This window comes from Acipenser ruthenus, unplaced genomic scaffold (genome assembly GCF_902713425.1).
Source record: "Acipenser ruthenus unplaced genomic scaffold, fAciRut3.2 maternal haplotype, whole genome shotgun sequence".
NCBI classification, from domain to species: domain Eukaryota; kingdom Metazoa; phylum Chordata; class Actinopteri; order Acipenseriformes; family Acipenseridae; genus Acipenser; species Acipenser ruthenus.
Window position 1 is genome coordinate 115268 of NW_026707866.1, and position 26973 is coordinate 142240.

Below are 26973 nucleotides of genomic sequence, written 5' to 3' on the forward strand. Positions count from 1 at the left end.
CATCTGCAGTCGGGTCTTAAAGGATCCCAGTGATTCTGCCTCAACAAAGTCCAAAATCCAAAGTCCAAAGTCTCTGCTTGATTTCCAACTGTGTGTCCTCTGGTCCAGGTTTCTGCTATGGTGTTGATCAGCCTTTATACAGATACAATGTTAAAGGATAGGTCGAATTTACACAATTAAGAACAGCATAAGTTTGTTCCTCCCTTATAAGGCATGGTTCTATGAACCAGTTCGTGCTTTGAGATCTCGTGAAAATTCCAAGAACTCCATTAACAACCTGCGGGTGCCAGGACTTTTAGTTCTTGAGCTCCCTGCTTTGGAACTCACTATGTTCAGAATGTACCCTTCAAACACCTCTCTTTGATCTTGTCATTCACTGGCGAGCAGCGTGGAGCTCTTTTGGTGTGGATCTCTCTCTCTCTCATAGTTCATCTTCAGCGCGTCCTTTCAAAACCCCCTAAAAACAGTGAGAGAGAGAGAGAGAGAGAGAGAGAGAGAGAGAGAGAGAGAGAGAGAGAGAGAGAGAGAGAGAGAGAGAGAGAGAGAGAGAGAGAGAGAGAGAGAGAGAGAGAGAGAGAGAGAGAGAGAGAGAGAGAGAGAGAGAGAGAGAGAGAGAGAGAGAGAGATATTAGCACAGAGGAAGTTAACTTTAAGCTTTCTAACACGCAGCAGGAAACGCCCACTTCAGAATATGCAAAGTGAAAGTATCTTGCTGTTTGTGATCAGCGCAGCGTAGCTTTTCAGCTTTCGTTTTAAACATGCCGACCAAACCTTTGATTTGAGGTGATATACCATATTGGACATGGATCCTGGAAGTATTGGATCTTATTGCGGGGTGAAAAAATACATAATTGAATTGCATTAATAGACGTTTGAATTGGAGGAGACAAGAACACAGGCGAAAGCGAAAGTAAGTAAGTCCTGTATCTGTTAAAGTGAAGACAGCCATTGCTTTACGTGTTCGGCCTAATGAATATCCGTATGGATTTCAGATGGGCTTCAAATTCATGTTAATGGTGCGGAGACAATTTACAAGCAGCCGCCTTTTTGTTGTTTTCTATGACCTCGTACTCAGTATGCAGTAAGAAGCCACAAAAAGACTATTGAAAGAGAACGGGGTTGGCGTTAAGCTGAGAGAAAGGAACTGGGTAGTTTTATTAACGATGTGTTTTGTTACGCTACAGTCAGCGGCAAACCCGCCGTATGGAGTTTTAAAAAGCGCAGTTAATGTTTCGTTTATATTATAACTTCCCATGAAACTAATATGACCAAACTAATATCCAAACCGACAGTCAGGATTCTTACTGTGGTTGAGGACAAGTTTCAGCTCTTATGGTATGGGTAAAAACGCACACAGTGTCCTACAACCATAGCTTCCGTTTGAGTGTTTCAGACTGAGCGGTTTTCATCAGGGAGACGAAAATGCAGACTTTGAACCTGCGCCCGATAAAAAGCACACCTGTGATCTATATACTGGTAATTGAACTAACAACACAGATAAGACTTAACTCGAATTCAACAGCTGATTTTATGCACAGCAGCAAGGCAATCGTTTTAAATGATTTTATTTATTGTAGAAATACGATGTTTAATCCACTACACGCACATTTCTTCAACTTTATACTTTTTCCTTGATGTTTTAAACATGAAACGTGTCGATTTGTGAAAAAAAAAAAAAAAAACATTGAACACGTAGAATAATAATTTTCAAAAATGTAGGGTTAAATAATGAAACATGACATTTCAGAATAGGACGAACCCTCATTCGTGAGAAGTGCTTTAATACTGCTGCATTTAAATTTACATTTAGTCAACAGAATGCCTGGGGGGGGAAATTGTTCAAACGTGGATGCTGTACACGCTGTGAACAATATTTTTTTCAGGCAATGTTGCTGACAATTACTGTTATTGATTTGCTTCGAAAACTACTATCTCCACTGCCTTACTGTATTGCAGAAATGTACAGTATAGCGTGTTGTCATGACATTGACCTAACACGCTGTACTCTTTGTTTTTCCGCAGTAAATTCCACTGCAGGTGGCGTCCAGTCAAAAGGACAAGGTTGCTATGTTACCACCAGGTAAGCGCACAGCATGCTGGGTACTTTAAACAAACCGGACAGAAGCCAAGCCGAGCAGGCAGGCGTCAAGTTGTTAACACGTTTGTTTTTTAAAATATTGTTTCAGTGTTTACCGCATATCAATGTATATAACAGACGTGCTTCAAACATGCGCTACTTGTATTAATGAGGCTCTGCGGTACCGAAACTTCTTGACCGCGCGTATGCCTTTGGGATGCAGCAGCTAGTAGATTTTATTTCCTGACTAGTTGGTGCCAACAGTCCACTTGATCCCTTCTCAGAAAACTGCTATGAAATTGCAAATCAGTAGAAATGTACAGAATAAATTAAATAAATAGCATTTCATTTAGTGAAATATGCGAGGTCCTGAACTTTTCTTTTCAATGGCTAAAAGCAGGCAGGAGGAACAGAGAAATAATGTGGGTGATAAAGCATACATCGTGAAAAGCTGTAACGTTGCATTTATTTATTACAGAAATGAAGAACCATTTCCTGAAAAGTAGTGGGACAATTTTAATCTTGTTTCTTAAAGTGTGCCTGACATTAGCAGGTAAGAAATCCGTCCTGGGCTGCTGTAAAGAGCCTTTGATCAGTCCGAAAATGTCTAACAAAATTATATTATATTATTATATTATTATTATTATTTATTTCTTAGCAGACGCCCTTATCCAGGGCGACTTACAATTGTTACAAGATATCACATTATTTTTACATACAATTCCCCATTTATACAGTTGGGTTTTTACTGGAGCAATCTAGGTAAAGTACCTTGCTCAAGGGTACAACAGCAGTGTCCCCCCACCAGGGATTGAACCCACAACCCTCCGGTCAAGAGTCCAGAGCCCTAACCACTACTCCACACTGCTGCACAGCCCTAACCAGTGTTTTGTATTGTATTGTATTATATTACAAAAATGTGTATTGTATATAATACCCTTGTTTACAGCATGACGTGAAATTAGATTTCCTAATCAGGGGACGTTTCTTTCATTATTTTTCTATAATTTTTAATTATTTTTTATTTCAGAAAAGCCAGTAGTTGTTGCATCGAAACACCCAGTCGTCGTCTTTCCTGGTGAAAGTGTAACTTTACCCTGCAATTTGTTTCCACAAGCAAGCGCTGTGGATCTGGAAGTGCGGTGGTACCGACACAGATACAATAAAATAGTACATTTATATAGGTTTGGGAAGGATGTCACGGATACACAACTTAAAGACTACCAGGGCCGGACAGGGCTCTTTAAAGAGGAGCTGGCCATTGGCAATCTCTCTTTACAAATAAAAAACACTGTGCTTTCTGATAATGGAGTGTACACCTGCTTTGCTGGAGATGAACAGTGGGACGAACAAGCTGAAATCGAACTTATTGTTGCAGGTGAGTAAAGTTTCAGTTTTGTATAAACCATATTGTAGCCCTTGGGTATTATGGGGACACGTCTCCATCTATGGACTCTACACAAGGAGAGCAGACCTGGCTGGAGTGTCTTCTGTGTGTGTCTCACTGTCTATATTCCCTGACAGTCTATCTGTGTGTGTCTCACTGTCTCTATTCCCTGACAGCCTATCTATGTGTGTCTCACTGTCTCTATTCCCTGACAGCTCTGGGGACCCAGCCCTCAATCTCTATGGACTCTACACAAGGAGAGCAGACCTGGCTGGCCAGTGTGTTTATCTGTGTGTGTTTCACTGTCTCTATTCCCTGACAGTCTATCTGTGTGTGTCTCTCTGTCTCTATTCCCTGACAGCTCTGGGGACCCAGCCCTCAATCTCTATGGACTCTACACAAGGAGAGCAGACCTGGCTGGTGTGTCTATCTGTGTGTGTCTCACTGTCTCTATTCCCTGACAGCTCTGGGGACCCAGCCCTCAATCTCTATGGACTCTACACAAGGAGAGCAGACCCGGCTGGTGTGTCTATCTGTGTGTGTCTCACTGTCTCTATTCCCTGACAGCTCTGGGGACCCAGCCCTCAATCTCTATGGACTCTACACAAGGAGAGCAGACCCGGCTGGTGTGCAGATCAGAGGGGTGGAGCCCTGAACCTGAAGTGATCTGGAGAGACAGGGATGGAAACAATGTGACATCACTGTCCAGCCCAACAGTGCAGAGCGACAGTCAGGGGTTCCTCAGTGTCAGCAGCTACATCAAAATCAAACAGCAGTCAAACGTGTTCTCCTGTCTGGTTAGAAGTAAAACACCAAAACCAGACTGGGAATCCAAACTCCACATATCCAGTGAGTATCTTTTAAGGCTGGCTTGACTGATATCTGCTGTGTTTACAGTGACCTTTGACACCTATAATGGATAGTTTATTTCTAGATTCATGATGTCATCATACCATCATTGTACTGTACTTTCCTAGATATTGGAAATGAAACACATGATCTAGTGGGACAGTCAATATCTGAAACAAACACATCTGTGGTGGGGGGTTATGGGCAGTCCTCCGTTTTGACTCTCTGGGGAGTTGGGAGGGGTGTATGGAATGCTCACTATCAGGGGTGTGGCTCAGTGTTGGGAGGGGTGTGTGGAATGCTCACTATGAGAGGTGTGGCTCAGTGTTGGGAGGGGTGTGTGGAATGCTCACTATGAGGGGTGTGGCTCAGTGTTGGGAGGGGTGTGTGGAATGCTCACTATGAGAGGTGTGGCTCAGTGTTGGGAGGGGTGTGTGGAATGCTCACTATGAGGGGTGTGGTCAGTGTTGGGAGGGGTGAGTTGAATGCTCACTATGAGGGGTGTGGTTCAGTGTTGGGAGGGGTGTGTGGAATGCTCACTATGAGGGGTGTGGTTCAGTGTTGGGAGGGGTGTGTGGAATGCTCACTATGAGGGGTGTGGTTCAGTGTTGGGAGGGGTGAGTTGAATGCTCACTATGAGGGGTGTGGTTCAGTGTTGGGAGGGGTGTGTGTAATGCTCACTATGAGGGGGTGTGGTCAGTGTTGGGAGGGGTGAGTTGAATGTTCACTATGAGGGGGTGTGGTTCAGTGTTGGGAGGGGTGTGTGGAATGCTCACTATGAGGGGTGTGGTCAGTGTTGGGAGGGGTGTGTGGAATGCTCACTATGAGGGGGTGTGGTCAGTGTTGGGAGGGGTGTGTGGAATGCTCACTATGAGGGGGTGTGGCTCAGTGTTGGGAGGGGTGTGTGGAATGCTCACTATGAGGGGTGTGGTCAGTGTTGGGAGGGGTGTGTGGAATGCTCACTATGAGGGGGTGTGGTCAGTGTTGGGAGGGGTGTGTGGAATGCTCACTATGAGGGGTGTGGTCAGTGTTGGGAGGGGTGTGTGGAATGCTCACTATGAGGGGTGTGGTCAGTGTTGGGAGGGGTGTGTGGAATGCTCACTATGAGGGGTGTGGTCAGTGTTGGGAGGGGTGTGTGGAATGCTCACTATGAGGGGTGTGGTCAGTGTTGGGAGGGGTGTGTGGAATGCTCACTATGAGGGGGTGTGGTCAGTGTTGGGAGGGGTGTGTGGAATGCTCACTATGAGGGGGTGTGGTCAGTGTTGGGAGGGGTGTGTGGAATGCTCACTATGAGGGGGTGTGGTCAGTGTTGGGAGGGGTGTGTGGAATGCTCACTATGAGGGGTGTGGCTCAGTGTTGGGAGGGGTGTGTTGAATGCTCACTATGAGGGGTGTGGTCAGTGTTGGGAGGGGTGAGTTGAATGCTCACTATGAGGGGTGTGGTTCAGTGTTGGGAGGGGTGTGTGGAATGCTCACTATGAGGGGTGTGGTCAGTGTTGGGAGGGGTGAGTTGAATGCTCACTATGAGGGGTGTGGTCAGTGTTGGGAGGGGTGTGTGGAATGCTCACTATGAGGGGGTGTGGTCAGTGTTGGGAGGGGTGTGTGGAATGCTCACTATGAGGGGGTGTGGCTCAGTGTTGGGAGGGGTGTGTGGAATGTTCACTATGAGGGGGTGTGGTTCAGTGTTGGGAGGGGTGTGTGGAATGCTCACTATGAGGGGGTGTGGTCAGTGTTGGAAGGGGTGTGTGGAATGCTCACTATGAGGGGGTGTGGTCAGTGTTGGGAGGGGTGTCTGGAATGCTCACTATGAGGGGTGTGGTTCAGTGTTGGGAGGGGTGTGTGGAATGCTCACTATGAGGGGTGTGGTTCAGTGTTGGGAGGGGTGAGTTGAATGCTCACTATGAGGGGTGTGGTTCAGTGTTGGGAGAGGTGTGTGGAATGCTCACTATGAGGGGTGTGGTTCAGTGTTGGGAGGGGTGAGTTGAATGCTCACTATGAGGGGTGTGGTTCAGTGTTGGGAGGGGTGTGTGTAATGCTCACTATGAGGGGGTGTGGTCAGTGTTGGGAGGGGTGAGTTGAATGTTCACTATGAGGGGGTGTGGTTCAGTGTTGGGAGGGGTGTGTGGAATGCTCACTATGAGGGGTGTGGTCAGTGTTGGGAGGGGTGTGTGGAATGCTCACTATGAGGGGGTGTGGTCAGTGTTGGGAGGGGTGTGTGGAATGCTCACTATGAGGGGTGTGGCTCAGTGTTGGGAGGGGTGTGTGGAATGCTCACTATGAGGGGTGTGGTCAGTGTTGGGAGGGGTGTGTGGAATGCTCACTATGAGGGGGTGTGGTCAGTGTTGGGAGGGGTGTGTGGAATGCTCACTATGAGGGGTGTGGTCAGTGTTGGGAGGGGTGTGTGGAATGCTCACTATGAGGGGTGTGGTCAGTGTTGGGAGGGGTGTGTGGAATGCTCACTATGAGGGGTGTGGTCAGTGTTGGGAGGGGTGTGTGGAATGCTCACTATGAGGGGTGTGGTCAGTGTTGGGAGGGGTGTGTGGAATGCTCACTATGAGGGGGTGTGGTCAGTGTTGGGAGGGGTGTGTGGAATGCTCACTATGAGGGGGTGTGGTCAGTGTTGGGAGGGGTGTGTGGAATGCTCACTATGAGGGGGTGTGGTCAGTGTTGGGAGGGGTGTGTGGAATGCTCACTATGAGGGGGTGTGGTCAGTGTTGGGAGGGGTGTGTGGAATGCTCACTATGAGGGGGTGTGGTCAGTGTTGGGAGGGGTGTGTGGAATGCTCACTATGAGGGGGTGTGGTCAGTGTTGGGAGGGGTGTGTGGAATGCTCACTATGAGGGGGTGTGGTCAGTGTTGGGAGGGGTGTGTGGAATGCTCACTATGAGGGGTGTGGTTAGTGTTGGGAGGGGTGTGTGGAATGCTCACTATGAGGGGGTGTAGTCAGTGTTGGGAGGGGTGTGTGGAATGCTCACTATGAGGGGGTGTGGTCAGTGTTGGGAGGGGTGTGTGGAATGCTTACTATGAGGGGTGTGGTCAGTGTTGGGAGGGGTGTGTGGAATGCTCACTATGAGGGGTGTGGTCAGTGTTGGGAGGGGTGTGTGGAATGCTCACTATGAGGGGTGTGGTTCAGTGTTGGGAGGGGTGTGTGGAATGCTCACTATGAGGGGTGTGTCTCAGTGTTGGGAGGGGTGTGTGGAATGCTCACTATGAGGGGGTGTGGTCAGTGTTGGGAGGGGTGTGTGGAATGCTCACTATGAGGGGTGTGTCTCAGTGTTGGGAGGGGGGTGTGTGTTCCAGTGTGTTGAGCTGCTGTGTTGTTTTCCAGGTGATTTTTTCCCAGGAGTCTCTGGATGGATGGTGGCTTTCTTCTTGACTTTAGCTCTCAGTATTGTAGCCATTCCTCTGCTGGTGATCCAATGGAGGAGAATGAATGGTATGTGCTCATTATTGTTATTATTATTATTATTATTATTATTATTATTATTATTATTATTATTATTATTATTGCAAGACATTTAATGCAACTATTTTTAATTGCAAAATGTGTTTACAATAATGTTGACTGTACTGTTTGTTTGTTTTTTTTAGAGATGGAGAAGAAGTATGAACCTAAGGGTAAGTAAACACCTTAATGAACAGATCCTGGGAAGCCTGATTCAATTCCCTGCAGCGATACATTAAAAGTAGAGCCGGGACGAACATAGACTTTTGCCCCAGCAGTGCTTAAACATATCAACTCTTAAACTACGTGGAACTGAGGATACATGATCTCTTTTACTAAGCTATTTTTTTTCATATGCGATTGTGTTGCCGACACAGCAGGTGTTTTAGATTTCGCAGATGGAAGTTTAAGACTATGAACTTGTTTTTACCATCGCTGCTCTTGGTGGATGTTGACTGTTCTGTGAAGTTTGTTTTTTTGTTTTCAATGTATGTATACTTCTGATACTGTGATTTATTTAACAGCTAGTGTATTTCATATTGCAATTTAATATGTACTGAAACAAATCACACTGAAAATGAAAAATAATTTCTATTTAATATTTTAGCTGTTCTGCATCTCCATAAGGAACTTGGTAAGAATTGTCTTCATTATTTAATTTATTTAGTTGATTGTGTATTTCTATGGTAGGAGGCTGTGTGGTCCAGTGGTTAAAGAAAAGGGCTTGTAACCAAGAGGTCCCCGGTTCAAATCCCACCTCAGCCACTGACTCATTGTGTGACCCTGAGCAAGTCACTTAACCTCCTTGTGCTCCGTCTTTCGGGTGAGACGTAGTTGTAAGTGACTCTGCAGCTGATGCATAGTTCACACACCCTAGTTTCTGTAAGTCGCCTTGGATAAAGGCGTCTGCTAAATAAAATAATAATAATAATAATAATATCAAGCATCTGATGGTAAATGGTGAGTCTATGAGGCAGTGATGTGTCTGAATGTGTCCGGATCATGCAGATTATAATTATTATTATTATTATTTATTTCTTAGCAGACGCCCTTATCCAGGGTGACTTACAATTGTTACAAGATATCACATTATACATTATTTCACATTCTGCTCAATGCTGCTGTTGCAGGACGGACACACTGCTGCTGTAATAGTGTGTGTGTGTGTGTGTGCTCTGAATATAGGGTTGGCAGGGAAATCCTCCGTCAGAATACATGTGAGAATGTGGCTGGAGCCTTAATTGAATAATTGATCATTAATTAGGCTCCAGCCACACGTTATAGGAAGGAGAGGGGGAGGGGGAGGGAGGTTTAGAGGGGTTTAGTAACTTGGTCAGTGAAGGTGAATGCCTAGCCTGACATTAGAGCTGCTTTGTTTAAACCTTTTGTTTTGTTAATTTGTTCCTGTCTTTTTGTTTCTGTTAATATACGTGTTTGAACTGCAGCCTTCCCTGACTCTGAGTCATTCCTGACTCTCTATCCTTTCACACTTGCATTATGTCAGTCACATTTAGCCTTATAACTATTCCATACAGAGGCTCAAATTCACTGTCTGGCCACTTGTACCTAATAGCAGATAGCCCTGATCACACCATTGACACAAAGTGATTTGGACCCCACGCGGTGCAGTCAATTATACTTCTCAGCCTCTGAAAAGTCATTCCTGGTACACTGTTTGCAATTGTGCTGCTCCTGCAGCTTTATAGTGTTGCAGGGAGGATCACATGCCACGTCACATGATCAGCCTAATTTGCATCTTTAATTCAGAGCGATCCGAAATCCAATCAGGTAGACAGGTCCTAATAAAGTGGCCATGTATAGTTCAGTCGTGTTCATCAGATAGATGGGTTTACACCTGCGAGTTTTCAGAAAGTAATCCATGTGTCTTCTTTACACAGATTCAATGCACCAGGTCCTCAAATCAGGTATGTACACTGTGTGGAAACACACAGGATGACTGCTACAAGATCATTGAATATATTTACAGAGCCGTGAGTTGATAGAAGTTAACTTTTTGCCACCTTTTACATGTTTGTTTATTACGTTTTTAAAATACTAATTGGTAACTCTACTGAAAAGGTCTGTAAAAATCTAAAAGCCAGAAGTTTTTAAAATGTGTACAGTGGTGATGGTGGCTATTAGCACCGTGACAGGGCAGAAGTAACACTTCAAAAAAAAAAACTGTGTTTAAATTGTATTTTCTATATATCACAAAAAAAGTTCACGTAGAAGGTACAGGACAAGCGATTCTAAAAGAACGTTCTCTTTGTTTCTGTGTTCTAGAATGGAAGTGGATCCGCGGCTCAGCAGGTGGGTCTCTCTTCAACGGGTTCCTTTCACACTAGAGGGTAAAAGAACAGGATCCAGTTGAAATGTTCACGTAGTCTTTACCTTGAAATTGTCTTCAGACTGTCTGGGAATCAGAATATTCTACTATAATAAAACAGGGGCAACTAATGCACCAGTTAGCATCAGGAACACGAGGTGAAGAATGAATCAGCCCCACTGCAGGAGTGAGCGACAGGGAGACGGTGGGGTGTGGAAACAGGCAATGCAGGGAGCTGGACTCTCACCAGCCAGTGTCTGGAAATGAGGCTTTGAGCAGCGTGTGAAAATCAAGCCGCACACAATGTAAAGCTGTTTCAACATTCAAACGCAGGGCTAGTGGAAGTGCTGATATTTCTCAGGGATCATGATTATTGTCTCCTCTCTTCTCCACAGCTGATGTGACTCTGGACCCTGATACAGCACACCCCAGTCTCATCCTGTCTGAGGACAGGAAACAAGTGAGATATGGAGGCACACGACAGACTCTCCCTGACAATCCAAAGAGATTTGATTATGTTGTCATTGTCCTGGGCAGGCAGGGCTTCACTTCAGGGAGACATTACTGGCAGGTGGAGGTGGGGGAGAAGACTGGGTGGACTTTAGGAGTGGCCAGAGAGTCCATCAACAGGAAGGGGGGTATTACAATGACTCCTAAGAATGGTTACTGGACTGTGTGGCTGAGGGATGGAGAGTACAAGGCTCTTGCTGGTCCCTCTATCACCCTCCCCCTCAGCGTGAAGCCCCGGAAGGTGGGGGTGTATCTGGATTATGAGGAAGGGCAGGTCTCCTTTTACAATGTGGAGACCAGATCTCACATCTACACTTTCACTGACACCTTCACTGAGAAGCTCTATCCATACTTCAACCCTTATCTTAATACAGATGGTAAAAACGCAGCCCCACTGATCATCCTCCCTGTCAGTGATAGAGATTGAATAAAGTGGTGTATCTGTATGACAGCCTACACCAGCACTGATTATCCTGCTCATTGCATTATTACTTGCCCATCTATTTCTTTGTCTACCTGTAATTGTTTTACTGATTGGCTTGACAAAACTATGGGAGCGCCCGTCACATTTAACACACCCCTGTGACTGCAGCACATGGGCTGTCCCTCACATGCCTGATTCATTTAACACACCCCTGTGACTGGAGCACATGGGCTGACCTTCACATGGCTGTCACATTTAACACACCCCTGTGACTTGTCACTGTGCTCAGCCTCATTACTGTGCTCAGCCTCATTACTGTGCTCAGCCTCATCACTGTGCTCAGCCTCATTACTGTGCTCAGCCTCATTACTGTGCTCAGCCTCATCACTGTGCTCAGCCTCATTACTATGCTCAGTCTCATTACTGTGCTCAGCCTCATCACTATGCGCAGCCTCATTACTGTGCTAAGCCTCATCACTGTGCTCAGCATCATCACTGTGCGCAGCCTCATTACTGTGCTCAGCCTCATTACTGTGCTCAGCCTCATTACTGTGCTCAGCCTCATCACTGTGCTAAGCCTCATCGCTGCCCCCTTGCTGCAATGCACATATTTCAGTTGTGGTGTTGTTGTTGTTTTACATTCATCTTTTTTGTTTGATTTTTACCTAATAGTTCATGCGATGCAGGTCAGGTCACATGTCCTAGATTTCCTAGATGCAATGTAACATATAGTTCTGTATGGTTTAGTCTGTGAATAATATCAAGTTTTACAATCGATAGGAGGAGACCTGCACTGCACTGTAAATACTGCTAACAGAATGAAGAGATGCATTGATTCATTTATGCTAACATGACACTGGATTGCAGTCACAATCACATGTAGATTTAGATGCTTATTTTTAGATGCTTGAGTTTTTTTTGAAATGTATATTAAAGGGTTGCTGCACACCAGCTGAGAATGACACCAGTGAGCAATAACAACAATAGAGAATGCTAGAGATCAAACTATGATATTAAACAGGTACGGAATTAACCATGTGGATGATGAGTGCCAGGATCCCTTTACAATATGTATCAATGTTGCTTATTTAGATGTTCATACAAGTAGGGTTCAGATCTTTTAACTTTCTATACCAGAGCCCTTGCTTTTAGAAATGTGGACTTGGTCAGATTAAGCTGTTTTGGGTTCACGCGGCTGAACCACATTAAGCTCCAGGTTTTTGTAATCTCTGCTCCATTAATAAATATTTTAATTTCTAATGAAACACTGTTTCTCGTGCCTCTTTGTGCGCGTGTCCGTGTGTTTTGAAAATCATTGCACCAAAAAATAAAAATAAAACAGTGGGTGATTGTTTAAATAGTTTGTCTAATAAAGTGCAGTGTTTATTTTGTGTCAGCAGATGGCAGCACACTCCTAAGTAAACTGATCTCATCACTTTGCGCAGGGCTCAATGTGAAGCACATCTATAAGAGCATAAGAAAGTTCACAAAGGAGAGGAGTCCATTCAGCCCATCTGCAGTTGTCTGGTTCTGGAGCAGCTGCAGAACTTTGTCAAGTCGGGTCTTAAAGGATCCCAATGATTCTGCCTCAACAAAGTCCAAAGTCTCTGCTTGATTTCCAACTGTGTGTCCTCTGGTCCAGGACTTTTAGTTCTTGAGCTCCCTGCTTTGGAACTCACTATGTTCAGAATGTACCCTTCAAACACCTCTCTTTGATCTTGTCATTCACTGGCGAGCAGCGTGGAGCTCTTTTGGCGTGGATCTCTCTCATAGTTCATCTTCAGCGTGTCCTTTCAAAACCCCCTAAAAACAGAGAGAGAGAGAGAGAGAGAGAGAGAGAGAGAGAGAGAGAGAGAGAGAGAGAGAGAGAGAGAGAGAGAGAGAGAGAGAGAGAGAGAGAGAGAGAGAGAGAGAGAGAGAGAGAGAGAGAGAGAGAGAGAGAGAGAGAGAGAGAGAGAGAGAGAGAGAGAGAGAGAGAGAGAGAGAGAGAGAGCTTAGCACAGAGGAAGTTACCTTTAAGCTTTCACAGGTTTAAATACGCAGCTGGAACACTGGTCTCTGTAACACGCAGCAGGAAACGCCCACTTCAGAATATGCAAAGCGAAAGTATCTTGCTGTTTGTGATCAGCGCAGCGTAGCTTTTCAGCTTTCGTTTTAAACATGCCCACCAAACCTTTGATTTGAGGTGATATACCATATTGGACATGGATCCTGGAAGTATTGGATCTTATTGCGGGGTGAAAAAATACATAATTGAATTGCATTAATAGACGTTTGAATTGGAGGAGACAAGAACACAGGCGAAAGCGAAAGTAAGTCGGTCCTGTATCTGTTAAAGTGAAGACAGCCATTGCTTTACGTGTTCGGCCTAATGAATATCCGTATGGATTTCAGATGGGCTTCAAATTCATGTTAATGGTGCGGAGACAATTTACAAGCAGCCGCCTTTTTGTTGTTTTCTATGACCTCGTACTCAGTATGCAGTAAGAAGCCACAAAAAGACTATTGAAAGAGAACGGGGTTGGCGTTAAGATGAGAGATAGGAACTGGGTAGTTTTATTAACGATGTGTTTTGTTACGCTACAGTCAGCGGCAAACCCGCCGTATGGAGTTTTAAAAAGCGCAGTTAATGTTTCGTTTATATTATAACTTCCCATGAAACTAATATGACCAAACTAGTATCCAAACCGACAGTCAGGATTCTTAGTGTGGTTGAGGACAAGTTTCAGCTTTTATGGTATGGGTAAAAGCGCACACAGTGTCCTACAACCATAGCTTCCGTTTGAGTGTTTCAGAGCGGTTTTCATCAGGGAGACGAAAATGCAGACTTTGAACCTGCGCCCGATAAAAAGCACACCTGTGATCTATATACTGGTAATTGAACTAACAGCACAGATAAGACTTAACTCGAATTCAACAGCAGATTTTATGCACAGCAGCAAGGCAATCGTTTTAAATGATTTTATTTATTGTAGAAATACGATGTTTAATCCACTACAGGCACATTTCTTCAACTTTATACTTTTTCCTTGATGTTTTAAACATGAAACGTGTCGATTTGTGAAAAAAAAAAAAAAAAACATTGAACACGTAGAATAATAATTTTCGAAAATGTAGGGTTAAATAATGAAACATGACATTTCAGAATAGGACGAACCCTCATTCGTGAGAAGTGCTTTAATACTGCTGCATTTAAATTTACATTTAGTCAACAGAATGCCTGGGGGAAAAAATTGTTCAAACTTGGATGCTGTACACGCTGTGAACAATATTTTTTTGCAGGCAATGTTGCTGACAATTACTGTTATTGATTTGCTTCGAAAACTACTATCTCCACTGCCTTACTGTATTGCAGAAATGTACAGTATAACGTGTTGTCATGACATTGACCTAACACGCTGTACTCTTTGATTTTCCTCAGTAAATTCCACTGCAGGTGGTGTCCAGTCAAAAGGACAAGGTTGCTATGTTACCACCAGGTAAGCGCACAGCATGCTGGGTACTTTAAACAAACCGGACAGAAGCCAAGCCGAGCAGGCGTCAATTTGTTAACACGTTTGTTTTTTAAAATATTATTTCAGTGTTTACCGCATATCAATGTATATAACAGACGTGCTTCAAACATGGGCTACTTGTATTAATGAGGCTCTCCGGTACCGAAACCTCTTGACCGCGCGTATGCCTTAGGGATGCAGCAGCTAGTAGATTTTATTTCCTGACTAGTTGGTGCCAACAGTCAACTTGATCCCTTCTCAGAAAACTGCTATGAAATTGCAAATCAGTAGAAATGTACAGAATAAATTAAATAAATATCATTTCACTTAGTGAAATACGCGAGGTCCTGAACTTTTTTTTCAATGGCTAAAAGCAGGCAGGAGGAACAGAGAAATAATGTGGGTGATAAAGCATACAGCGTGAAAAGCTGTAACATTGCATTTATTTATTACAGAAATGAAGAACCATTTCCTGAAAAGTAGTGGGACGATTTTAATCCTGTTTCTTAAAGTGTGCCTGACATTAGCAGGTAAGAAATCCGTCCTGGGCTGCTGTAAAGAGCCTTTGATCAGTCCGAAAATGTCTAACAAAATTATATTATATTATATTGTATTATATTGTATTGTATTGTATTATATTATATTATATTATATTATATTACAAAAATGTGTATTGTATATAATACCCTTGTTTACAGCATGATGTGAAATTAGATTTCCTAATCAGGGGACGTTTCTTTCATTATTTTTCTACAATATTTAATTATTTTTTATTTCAGAAAAGCCAGTAGTTGTTGCATCGAAACACCCAGTCATCGTCTTTCCTGGTGAAAGTGTAACTTTACCCTGCCATTTGTTTCCACAAGCAAGCGCTGTGGATCTGGAAGTACGGTGGTACCGACACAGATACAATAAAATAGTACATTTATATATGTTTGGAAGGGATGTCATGAATACACAACTTAAAGACTACCAGGGCCGAACAGGGCTCTTTAAAGAGGAGCTGGCCATTGGCAATCTCTCTTTACAAATAAAAAACACTGTGCTTTCTGATAATGGAGTGTACACCTGCTTTGCTGGAGATGAACAGTGGGACGAACAAGCTGAAATCGAACTTATTGTTGCAGGTGAGTAAAGTTTCAGTTTTGTATAAACCATATTGTAGCCCTTGTGTATTATGGGGACACGTCTCCATCTATGGACTCTACACAAGGAGGGCAGACCTGGCTGGAGTGTCTTCTGTGTGTGTCTCACTGTCTCTATTCCCTGACAGTCTATCTGTGTGTGTCTCACTGTCTCTATTCCCTGACAGTTCTGAGGACCCAGCCCTCAATCTCTATGGACTCTACACAAGGAGAGCAGACCCGGCTGGTGTGCAGATCAGAGGGCTGGTACCCTGAACCCGAAGTGATCTGGAGAGACAGGGATGGAAACGATGCAACGTCACTGTCCAACACAACAGTGCAGAGGGACGGTCAGGGGCTCCACAGTGTCAGCAGCTACATTAAAATCAAACAGCAGTCCAACGTGTTCTCCTGTCTGGTTAGAAGTAAAATACCACAACCAGACTGGGAATCCAAACTCCACATATCCAGTGAGTATCTTTTTTGTTTGACTGACATCTGCTGTGTCTACAGTGACCTTTAGCACCCAGAATGGAGAGTTCTTTTCCCAGATTTGTGATGTCATCATACCATCATGCTGGGGGGTTATGGGCAGTCCTCCGTTTTGACTCTCTGAGGTATTGGGAGGGGTTTGTGGAATGGAATCACTATGAAGGGGTGTGGTCAGTGTTGGGAGGGGTGTGTGGAATGCTCACTATGAGGGGGTGTGGTTCAGTGTTGGGAGGGGTGTGTGTGTTCCAGTGTGTTGAGCTGCTGTGTTGTTTTCCAGGTGATTTTTTCCCAGGAGTCTCTGGATGGATGGTGGCTTTCTTCTTGACTTTAGCTCTCAGTATTGTAGCCATTCCTCTGCTGGTGATCCAATGGAGGAGAATGAATGGTATGTGCTCATTATTGTTATTATTGCAAGACATTTAATATAACTATTTTTAATTGCAAAATGTGTATACAATAATGTTGACTGTACTGTTTGTTTGTTTTTTTTAGAGATGGAGAAGAAGTATGAACCTAAGGGTAAGTAAACACCTTAATGAACAGATCCTGGGAAGCCTGATTTAATTCCCTGCAGCGGTACCTTAAAAGTAGAGCCAGGACGAGCATTGACTTTTGCCCCAGCAGTGCTTAAACACATCAACTCTTAAACTAGGTTGAACTGAGGATACATGATCTCTTTTACTAAGCTATTTTTTTTCATATGCAATTGTGTTGCAGACACAGCAGGTGTTTTAGATTTCGCAGATGGAAGTTTAAGACTATGAACTTGTTTTTACCATCGCTGCTCTTGGTGGATGTTGACTGTTCTGTGAAGTTTGTTTTTTTGTTTTCAATGTATGTATACTTCTGATACTGTGATTTATTTAACAGCTAGTGTATTTCATATTGCAATTTAATATGTACTGAAACAAATCACACTGAAAATGAAAAATAATTTCCATTTAATATTTTAGCTGTTCTGCATCTCCATAAGGAACTTGGTAAGAATTGTCTTCATTATTTAATTTATTTAGTTGATTGTGTATTTTTATGGTAGGAGGCTGTGTGGTCCAGTGTTTAAAGAAAAGGGCTTGTAACCAGGAGGTCCCCGGTTCAAATCCCACCTCAGCCACTGACTCATTGTGTGACCCTGAGCAAGTCACTTAACCTCCTTGTGCTCCGTCTTTCGGGTGAGACGTAATTGTAAGTGACTCTGCAGCTGATGCATAGTTCACACACCCTAGTTTCTGTAAGTCGCCTTGGATAAAGGCGTCTGCTAAATAAAATAATAATAATAATAATATCAAGCATCTGATGGTAAATGGTGAGTCTATGAGGCAGTGATGTGTCTGAATGTGTCCGGATCATGCAGATTATTTCTCTGCTCAATGCTGCTGTTGCAGGACGGACACACTGCTGCTGTAATAGTGTGTGTGTGTGTGTGTGTGTGTGTGTGTGTGTGTGTGTGTGTGCTCTGAATATAGGGTTGGCAGGGAAATCCTCCCTGTCAGAATACATGTGAGAATGTGGCTGGAGCCTTAATTGAATAATTAATGATCATTAATTAGGCTCCAGCCACACGGTATAGGGGAGAGAGAGAGAGAGAGGGAGGGAGGTTTAGAGGGGTTTAGTAACTTGGTCAGTGAAGGTGAATGCCTAGCCTGACATTAGAGCTGCTTTGTTTAAACCTTTTGTTTTGTTAATTTGTTCCTGTCTTTTTGTTTGTGTTAATATATGTGTTTGAACTGCAGCTTTCCCTGACCCTGAGTCTCATTCCTGACGCTATCCTTTTACACTTGCATTATGTCAGTCACATTTAGCCTTATAACTATTCCATACAGAGGCTCAAATTCACTGTCTGGCCACAGTCACCATGACATGTAGATTTAGATGATTATTTTTAGACGCTTGAGTTTTTTTTCAAAATGTATATTAAAGGGTTGCTTCACACCATCTGAGAATGACATCAGTGAGCAATAACAACAATAGAGAATGCTAGAGATCAAACTATGATATTAAACAGGTACGGAATTAACCATGTGGATGATGAGTGCCAGGATCCCTTTACAATATGTATCAATGTTGCTTATTTAGACGTTCATGCAAGTAGGGTTCAGATCTTTTAACTTTCTATACCAGAGCCCTTGCTTTTAGAAATGTGGACTTGGTCAGATCGTGCTGTTTTGGCTTCACGCGGCTGAATCAGATTAACTCCAGGTTTTTGTAATCTCTGCTCCATTAATAAATATTTTAATTTCTAATGAAACACTGTTTCTCGTGTCTCTTTATGTGTGTGTCCGTGTATTTTCCATGCATAATCTGTTCTTTTGTTTCCCTGAGGAATCCTGGACAGATTCCATCTCCCTTAGTGCTTCATTCTCTTCTATAACAAACTCTGGTAATGATGTTTGTGTGCATTCTGTTAACCTTGGTATATTACATAAATCCTCCTTTGTAAATACTTGAACAAAGTATTGATTACGTTGATTAATCAATTGATTAATTTGGTTGTCTTTAGTCATTAAATTACCACTGCTGTTAAACTACTGACTTCCTCTGTCAGTTTCCTTTTAGCATTAACATATTGAAAACACCCTTTAAGATGAAGTTCACTATCTGCCACTACTTGTCTCTTTAGTTCCCTTTTCGCTCTCCTGACCTGCTTTTTAAGGTCACAACAAGCCTCTGTATTCTATTTGCAAGGCTGCTCCCTTTGATTTAATAGAAAGATATTTTATTTTGAATACCCAGCTTAATAGATCGATTTACCCAATGAAACCTGCTGAATAATGTGAACGAAAAGTTGATATTAATCAGCAGGTTTCATTGGGTAATGTTGTTGAAGCCGACGCCCTGGGATCCTTCAAGAAGCTGCTTGATGAGATTCTGGGATCAATAAGCTACTAACAACCAAACGAGCAAGATGGGCTGAATGGGGCCTCCTCTCGTTTGTAAACTTTCTTATGTTCTCATGTTCTTAAAAACGGACGCAAATACAATCGACAATGTGACATTTCAAAATCTAGCATGAAATATTGCTGTACTACTATCATGGCTTCTGGTTTAAACTTTTATGCGATATCATTTTGTAGTTTCTTTGATTACAGGATGTTGATGTAAATTAGTTCTTGCAGTTTATTTTTTTTATTTTTTTAAATTATGTCTCAATTCTACAATTCTAGCTGATGCGACACTTTTGACCACAGATGTAGTTCATGTGTCAGCTTTAAACCACTTCCTGAGGTGGTGTTAAAATCTTTCAAACTAGCCTGTGCTGATCATTCACTCTGTGTGAAAGTGAAAGCCAGGATCCTCTTAAGAACAGATTCAGCTCTTCCTCTAATCATTAGAGCACTAGCTATGGTGATGAAAAACATCTACGATGTGGTGGAGACACCAGACCAGGATATCTACGCTAACATCCCACCAGTGGAGAAACAGCCTGGAAAACACACAGGTAATTAACCATTCTGGATCTTCTGATATGTACAAATATAAAAGCTGTTACATTATTGTCATAGCTATTTATATCTCTGCCTCCAGTTCTGCTCTGTGATGTTTTTTAAGTTAATTTATTATATTGATACAGGGAAGATAAAAGCTTTACACAAGTTAAAGATTCAGTCACAGACAGTTCTACAAACAGCGGTGGCTAGTGTTGGGACGATGATCATTCAATCTATAATATCATGCTGAAAGTTTTTCACAATACATACATACTGAATTTCTATATTATTGCATTTATCAGTTAGCATGACGATCGCCATATTATGTATTAACACACACAGTCAAAGAAGGACAGCAGCGAATGCGGGATTGTTCCGTAGAAACATGAATCTGAAGTGAGATTCTGTGAAACTAGCCCGCCGACAAATACAACAACACAGCAATCAAAGTGGCAAAATCTTCATTTATTTTAGTTTTGCTTGCACCAGTAAAGGAATAGCAAATTGCATTGGTTGTGTCAAGTGTGGTCAACTGCAGACCGGAGAAACAAAACGGTGCTTAGCTGATCGCTTCATGGAACATCTGCGATAAGAATGAACATCTACATCTCCTGAGGACTTCGGAATGGAATGTTAATTCCAAGAGGCTCCAAAGTTTGAAAATGAATTTGCGTTCATTTCGCTTCCTGGCTTGCTGCATTTGTCCCATATGAGTGACCGATATTGGGTGCGGGTCCTAATAGCGTGTCAGGGTACTGTACAGCTCTGGCCAAAAGTTATGCATCACCCTATATAATTAAATTAATTTTTGCATCATAAAGTCGAATGAAACCTGGTGAATAACGTTACGTTAACATATTGAATTACATATCGCTTTGTAGTTTCCACATATTGGGACATTTTGAAATCTAACATGAAATACTCCTGTAGTACTATTATGGGATCCTGCAGACTTTTTGCGATATCATGTTGTAGTTTCTTTGATTAAATGATGATAAATACAAAAATCTAAATTATGTTCATATACCTTTTTTTAAAATGATGTCGCAATCATAAAATTCTAGGTGATGCAAAACTTTTGGCTAGAGTTGTGCTCTATATTGTGTGGCATCAATTAGATATGCATTTGCATGTTAAATTAATATTTAAAAAATGTGCGATAGCTGGTTTCTTGCTAAATGTTAACCAAATGTCGATTGAAAATGTAATTGCATATCCCGTCCATTTATATTACGTTTAGTTACCCTTGAAAATATTTAATAATTTCCCATTGTTTGCATGTTTTTAGTTGAAAATACAGTTAATCTGACTTTAATGGTAATGGAAAGTATCAAGGAATAATTGAACATAAATTTAATATCCATTGCATATCAATTAAAACATAATGTAACATTAATTGAATATGCAATTGCATATCTATTAAATATTAATATTAATAACACGTTACCGAAATATTTGCTGACAACTTGCAGAAAATTTGCAGAACAAATGTTCAAATATAGCGTTTATTTCTACATTAAGTTCCTCTTATTTCTGAGACCAAATGTTTCATTATAACGTTGTTTCTGCTGTGGTTAATGTGGCGTGCAACAGGGCGAGGAGCTCTGTACATGTATTTGTTTATTTATTTTTAGAACGGGAGCTGCCCCTGTGCAATTTAATGTTTTGTATTTCTTTGTATTATGATTTACTTATTATTGTAGGTGTAAATACGACGGTGAAAGCTGTGTTATTGTTTATTTCTATTTATTTAAAACGTGTTCTGGCAGAGGCGAGATTAGTGTTCGTCCTCTGCCAGGAATAATTAAAAACCGTGTGTAGATTGTGGCCGAGGGGTTATGAGATAATTGATAGTTAAACCCTCGGTAAGTAAAAGCCTGCAGCTCTCTGCTCTCTGCACTCAGGGTGTGGGTGTGGGTGTTCGTGTTCGTGTTCAGAGGAGGCACGAGAGCGAGCGAGCAATTTAAAAGTGAAACTAAAACCTAGTGCAATGAAGGCTGCTGCCCAGCCGGACCTCAGGGTTGAGTTTTTGTGTTAGAATTTTTTTTTTTTTTTAATTTTTTTGGTTTGCTCTGGGAGCAGTGTTTTTTGTTAAGCATTTTATTTTTGTATTATTTAAATAAACGGGGCGCAGCTGCTTTTTGCAACTGCAGTATTTTGGGGTTTATTTTCCTTCCTGCTTCTGGCCTGACGTCACCATCGTCATCCTCTCACACATGGCATCCTGCGTGGGATCGCAGCGCCTCCGGGACTCAGGTCAGAGTACGGTACTGCAGTTTCTTCGTTTTTTTTCCCCAGTAAACACGACTGTGAAGAAAGCCAGTTCCTTCAACTGGGCTGCTGTGGTTATTGCTGTGCTGTGGATCCTCTCAGTGTCCGTCACCCTGGGTGTGATCTGTGAGTATTGACCCTTATGAGAAAGAGGAGACTTTGCAGTGACTGGAAATATGAGTCAAAACTTATGAAAGAAAGTAACGAATGCTTTCTTGTAATTTAGTCCCACAGCCACAATGTACTGGGCTTGTTATTCAGCTTCCTCATCTTTCAGGGGTAACTGTTTTTGGTAGAGTAGCGGTGACAGGATAGCGACAAGGCCCAGGATGTTTGATAAAGAAGCTGTTTGGTTTTAATCTTGTTTCTCAGTTCACAGGAATGCAGAGTATGCCAGCCTCTTTCAAGAGTATTCCGACCTGCAGAATCAACTGAAGAACTATACGAACATGACAGGTAAACTGGACTGCTGGTAAAGATCCCACCGCTAACACCACATGTGACAGGCTAGCGTCACGGCCCAGGATGTTACCAGCAGCAATTAGAGACTCAGAGACAGGAGCTGCAGTTTAGCGATGTTGAGCACAATTATTAAACAAACAAAAACTAACAAAACACAGGAACAAATAAACAGGCACAAGGGCCAAAAACAAAAGTTTTAAACAAAATACACAAATATAAAAACCGCTGTCAAGCTGGGTATTCGCCTTCACTGAACACAAACTCCCTCTACCGAACAAAGCATTTCTCCTTCCGCGGATATATGTGGCCACTCCCCAATTAGCATCAATTACCTAACTGGGGAATGGCCACACCTGTGATTGCTGGCAGGGATCGATTTTACCCCATCCCTGCCAACCTTACATTCCCACACAGACGTTACTTACAGGGGTAGGGCTGCTCCCCTTCAACAGTAGCCTACTAAAAGGTTTCCCAGCCCCAGTCCTAGGGACCCCCTGTGTCTGCTGGTTTTAATTCCAACTGAGCTCTCAAGGACTTAACTAGACCATTAATTGAACTGATAATTTGCTGAATTAGACATTTTTACTTGTTAAAAAACTGAAAAAAATTGAAATACTGTACTATTATGGCTTCCGGTATAGACTTTTTTGCAACATTATTAGTAGCTTCTTTGCTTACATGATGTTAAATAAAAGAGCTTAATTATGTTCATAGTGTTTTTATTGTTTTATTAAAGTCTCAATCATTAAAGTCTAGGTGATGATAAACTTTTGACCAGAGCTGTATGATAAAGAAGCTGTCTGGTTTTAATCTTGTTTCTCAGTTCACAGGAATGCAGAGTATGTCAGCCTCTTTCAAGAGTTTTCTGACCTGCAGAATCAACTGAAGAACTATACGGACATGACAGGTAAACTGGACTGCTGGTAAATATTCATATCTTACATGTATTAGTGTTGCTGGACTAACATCCCTGTGTGAGAAGCTGCTCATATGGACATCTTTCTGCTTCTGCTGTCGTCACAAAATGAATCACTTGCATCTCAAAAGGTAAATAATGCCGGTTAAATCTACAGCAGTGGCCAAACGTTTACATGCAGTACTGCATTAAGCAGAGCTGTATGGAACTGTATTCACTGACACAGTATATTATTATTATTATTTATTTCTTAGCAGACACCCTTACCCAGGGCGACTTACAATTGTTACAAGATATCACATTATACATTATTTATTTTCTTTACCTACATTTTTTATTTTATTTTTATACAGATATGACATTATTTTTGCATACAATTGCCCATTTATACAGTTGGGTTTTTACTGGAGCAATCTAGGGAAAGTACCTTGCTCAAGGGTACAGCAGCAGTGTCCCCCACCTAGGATTGAACCCACGACCCTCCGGTCAAGAGTCTAATACCACTACTCCACACTGCTGCCCGAGCAGAGCTGTATGGAAATGTATTCAGAAACACAGTATATTGTACAGATTTCTCATTAAGCAGAACTGGGTCCAAATGTCTCAATTCTTAAATTCTAGGTCATGACAAAAGTTTTGGCCAGAGGTGTATGATAAAGAAGCTGTCTGGATTTAATCGTGTTTCTTAGTTCACAGGAATGCAGAGTATGCCAGCCTCTTTCAAAAGTATTCTGACCTGCAGAATCACCTGAAGAAGGATACGAACATGACAGAAAATTACTCAGCTGGTAAATATTCATATCCTGCATGTATTAGTGTTGCTGAACTAACATCCCTGTCTGAGAAGCTGCTCATATGGACATCTTTCTGCTTCTGCTGCCGTCACAAAATGAAGCACTTGCATCTCAAAAGCTAAATAATGCAGGTTAAATCTACAGCTGTGACCAAACGTTTACATGCAGTAATCCATTCAATAGAGCTGCATGGAAAAGTATTCATTAACACAGTGTATTGTATAGATTTCTCACTGAACAGAGCTGTCTAGAAATGTATTTATTAACACAGTGTATAGTATAGATCTCATTGAGCAGAGCTGTATTGAAATCCTGTTCTTCCTCTGTTCTAGTGTGGAAGTGGATCCTCGATGCTGCAGGTACTGTTTCTTTTTTTTTTTTTTTTACTAAACCAAATAACTAGAATGGCAAAAATGCTCTCTCTTATTATTCCCCTGAAACTCAGACTGTCTCTCTGCATCAGAATATTCTACTATAATAAAGCAGTGGACTCTCACCAGCCAGCATCTGGAAATGAGGCTTTGAGCAGCGTGTGAAAATCAAGCAGCACACAATGTAAAGCTGTTTTAACATTCAATCGCAGGGCTAGTGGAAGTGCTGATATTACTCAGGGATCATGATTATTGTCTCCTCTCTTCTTCACAGTGGATGTGACTCTGGACCCTGATACAGCGAGCCGCTGGCTCATCCTGTCTGAGGAAGGGAAACAAGTGAGACATGGAGGCACACAACAGGCTCTCCCTGACAATCCAAAGAGATTTGATCAGTACGCTGATGTCCTGGGTAGGCAGGGCTTCACTTCAGGGAGACACTACTGGCAGGTGGAGGTGGGGGAGAAGACTGCGTGGGAGTTAGGAGTGGCCAGAGACTCCATCAACAGGAAGGGGGAGATTACAGCAAGCCCTAAAGATGGACTCTGGATTATGTGGCTGAGGGATGGAGAGTACAAGGCTCATGCTGATCCCTCTATCACCCTTTCCCTGAGTGTGAAGCCCCGGAAGGTGGGGGTGTATCTGGATTATGAGGAAGGGCAGCTCTCCTTTTACAATGTGGAGACCAGATCTCACATCTACACTTTCACTGACACCTTCACTGAGAAGCTCTATCCATTCTTCAACCCTGGTAATAATAAAGATGGTAAAAACGCAGCCCCACTGATCATCCTCCCTGTCAGTGATAGAGATTGAATAAAGTGGTGTATCTGTATGACAGCCTACACCAGCACTGATTATCCTGTTCATTGCATTATTACTTGCCCATCTATTTCTTTGTCTACCTGTAATTGTTTTACCGATTTGACTTGACAAAACTATGGGAACAACCGTCACATTTAACACACCCCTGTGACTGGAGCACATGGGCTGTCCCTCACATGCCTGATTCATTTAACACACCCCTGTGACTGGAGCACATGGGCTGTCCCTCACATGCCTGATTCATTTGTGTGGCACCAGCCGTCTCATCACTGTGCTCAGCCTCATCACAGTGCTCAGCATCATCACTGTGCCCAGCCTCATCACTGCCCCCCTTGCATTGCAATGAACATATTTCAGTTGTGGTGTTGTTGTTGTTTTACATTCATCTTTTTTGTTTGATTTTTACCTGATAGTTCATGCGATGCAGGTCAGGTCACATGTCCTAGATTTCCTAGATGCAATGTAACATGTAGTTCTGTGTGGTTTAGTTTGTGAATAATATCAAGTTTTACAATAGATAGGAGGAGACCTGCACTGCACTGTAAATACTGCTAACAGAATGAAGAGATGCATTGATTCATTTATGCTAACATGACACTGGATTGCAGTCACAACGACATGTAGATTTAGATGCTTATTTTTAGATGGTTGAGTTTTTTTTTTAAATGTATATTAAAGGGTTGCTTCACACCATCTGAGAATAACATCAGTGAGCAAAAACTACAATAGCGAATGCTAGAGATCAAACTATGATATTAAACAGGTACGGAATTAACCATGTGGATGATGAGTGCCAGGATCCCTTTACAATATGTATCAATGTTGCTTATTTAGACGTTCATGCAAGTAGGGTTCAGATCTTTTAACTTTCTATACCAGAGCCCTTGCTTTTAGAAATGCGGACTTGGACAGATTAAGCTGTTTTGGGTTAATGCAGCTGAACCAGATTAAGCTCCAGGTTTTTGTAATCTCTGCTTCATTAATAAATATTTTAATTTCTAATGAAACACTGTTTCTCGTGCCTCTTTGTGCGCGTGTCTGTGTCTTTTGAAAATCATTGCATCAAAAAATAAAAATAAAACAGTGAGTGATTATTTAAATAGTTTTCTAATAAAGTGCAGTGTTTATTTTGTGTCAGCAGATGGCAGCACACGCCTAGTCATCTGATCTCATCACTTTGCGCAGGGCTCAATGTGAAGCACATCTATAAGAGCATAAGAAAATTCACCTGGTTTCTGTACTGCGCTTAAGTTATTGGTTAAGGTTAACTATGTTAACGTGACATTATTCAAGCAGGTTTCATTCGACTTTATAAAGCAACATTAGTTCATTCTATAAGGGTGGTGCACAACTTTTGGTCTCGCTGTACAGAATGTACATTTTCAAGTAAAAGATAGTTGTTTCACATTTGTAAGCAATGATCAGGTATACAATGAAATGTACCTGTAATGCACTGTATATGTTACTGATAATCACATTCCTGTATTTAGGCACACAGGGGTTATGCAATTAACAAGAATCTACTGTAATATGAGTTGACAGGGTGTGCTTTGTATGTCTGATTTAAAGTTGGATTTCTGTGCTGCTTGCGTGAATTGTCTCTTAATAAATTCAGTAGATGTTTAACATTTTACCAGTCTAATTGTGTGAGTTTACACTAAGAAAAACAGGAACTCGCACCCTCATACTAAATATAACATGATGTTCTCACTCTGTTCAGCACAGTTTCTAGTGGTATTACATGCCAGTCTACTGGGTGCAGCTCCCAGGGTAAGTGTACAGC

At 42.2% G+C, this 26973-nt stretch overlaps 3 protein-coding genes across 8 annotated transcripts; all 3 read left to right on the forward strand.

Annotated features, from left to right (window-relative positions):
• The first annotated feature begins 617 nt into the window (after positions 1-617).
• On the forward strand, positions 618-26197 carry LOC131696798 (butyrophilin subfamily 1 member A1-like). 2 transcript variants are annotated; one of them, XM_059019448.1, is made up of 11 exons: positions 618-910; positions 2023-2080; positions 2556-2630; positions 3108-3455; positions 4032-4313; positions 7640-7747; positions 7903-7929; positions 8364-8390; positions 9655-9681; positions 10040-10066; positions 24640-26197. In XM_059019448.1, exons 2-11 carry the CDS (start codon positions 2068-2070, stop codon positions 25179-25181), a joined length of 1476 nt encoding a protein of 491 aa, XP_058875431.1. In that variant the 5' UTR covers positions 618-910; positions 2023-2067; the 3' UTR covers positions 25182-26197. The 2 variants fall into 2 exon arrangements, with proteins under 2 accessions (XP_058875431.1, XP_058875432.1); XM_059019449.1 differs by lacking the exons at positions 618-910; positions 2023-2080; positions 2556-2630; ... (5 more) ...; positions 9655-9681; positions 10040-10066 and adding exons at positions 19405-19562; positions 21850-21948; positions 22195-22278; ... (1 more) ...; positions 23890-23988; positions 24327-24353.
• On the forward strand, positions 10459-12281 carry LOC131728475 (zinc-binding protein A33-like; the record flags this gene model as incomplete). Its single annotated transcript, XM_059019447.1, has 1 exon — positions 10459-12281. A coding segment is annotated over one exon (561 nt), but the record flags the coding sequence as incomplete, so codon positions are not given.
• On the forward strand, positions 12985-17367 carry LOC131728477 (butyrophilin subfamily 2 member A1-like). 5 transcript variants are annotated; one of them, XM_059019454.1, is made up of 8 exons: positions 12985-13332; positions 14438-14495; positions 14966-15040; positions 15290-15637; positions 15823-16104; positions 16404-16511; positions 16619-16645; positions 17080-17366. In XM_059019454.1, exons 2-8 carry the CDS (start codon positions 14483-14485, stop codon positions 17160-17162), a joined length of 936 nt encoding a protein of 311 aa, XP_058875437.1. In that variant the 5' UTR covers positions 12985-13332; positions 14438-14482; the 3' UTR covers positions 17163-17366. The 5 variants fall into 5 exon arrangements, with proteins under 5 accessions (XP_058875437.1, XP_058875434.1, XP_058875435.1 ...); XM_059019451.1 differs by having other exon boundaries at positions 12985-13328; XM_059019452.1 differs by having other exon boundaries at positions 12985-13322.
• Positions 26198-26973: the final 776 nt, after the last annotated feature.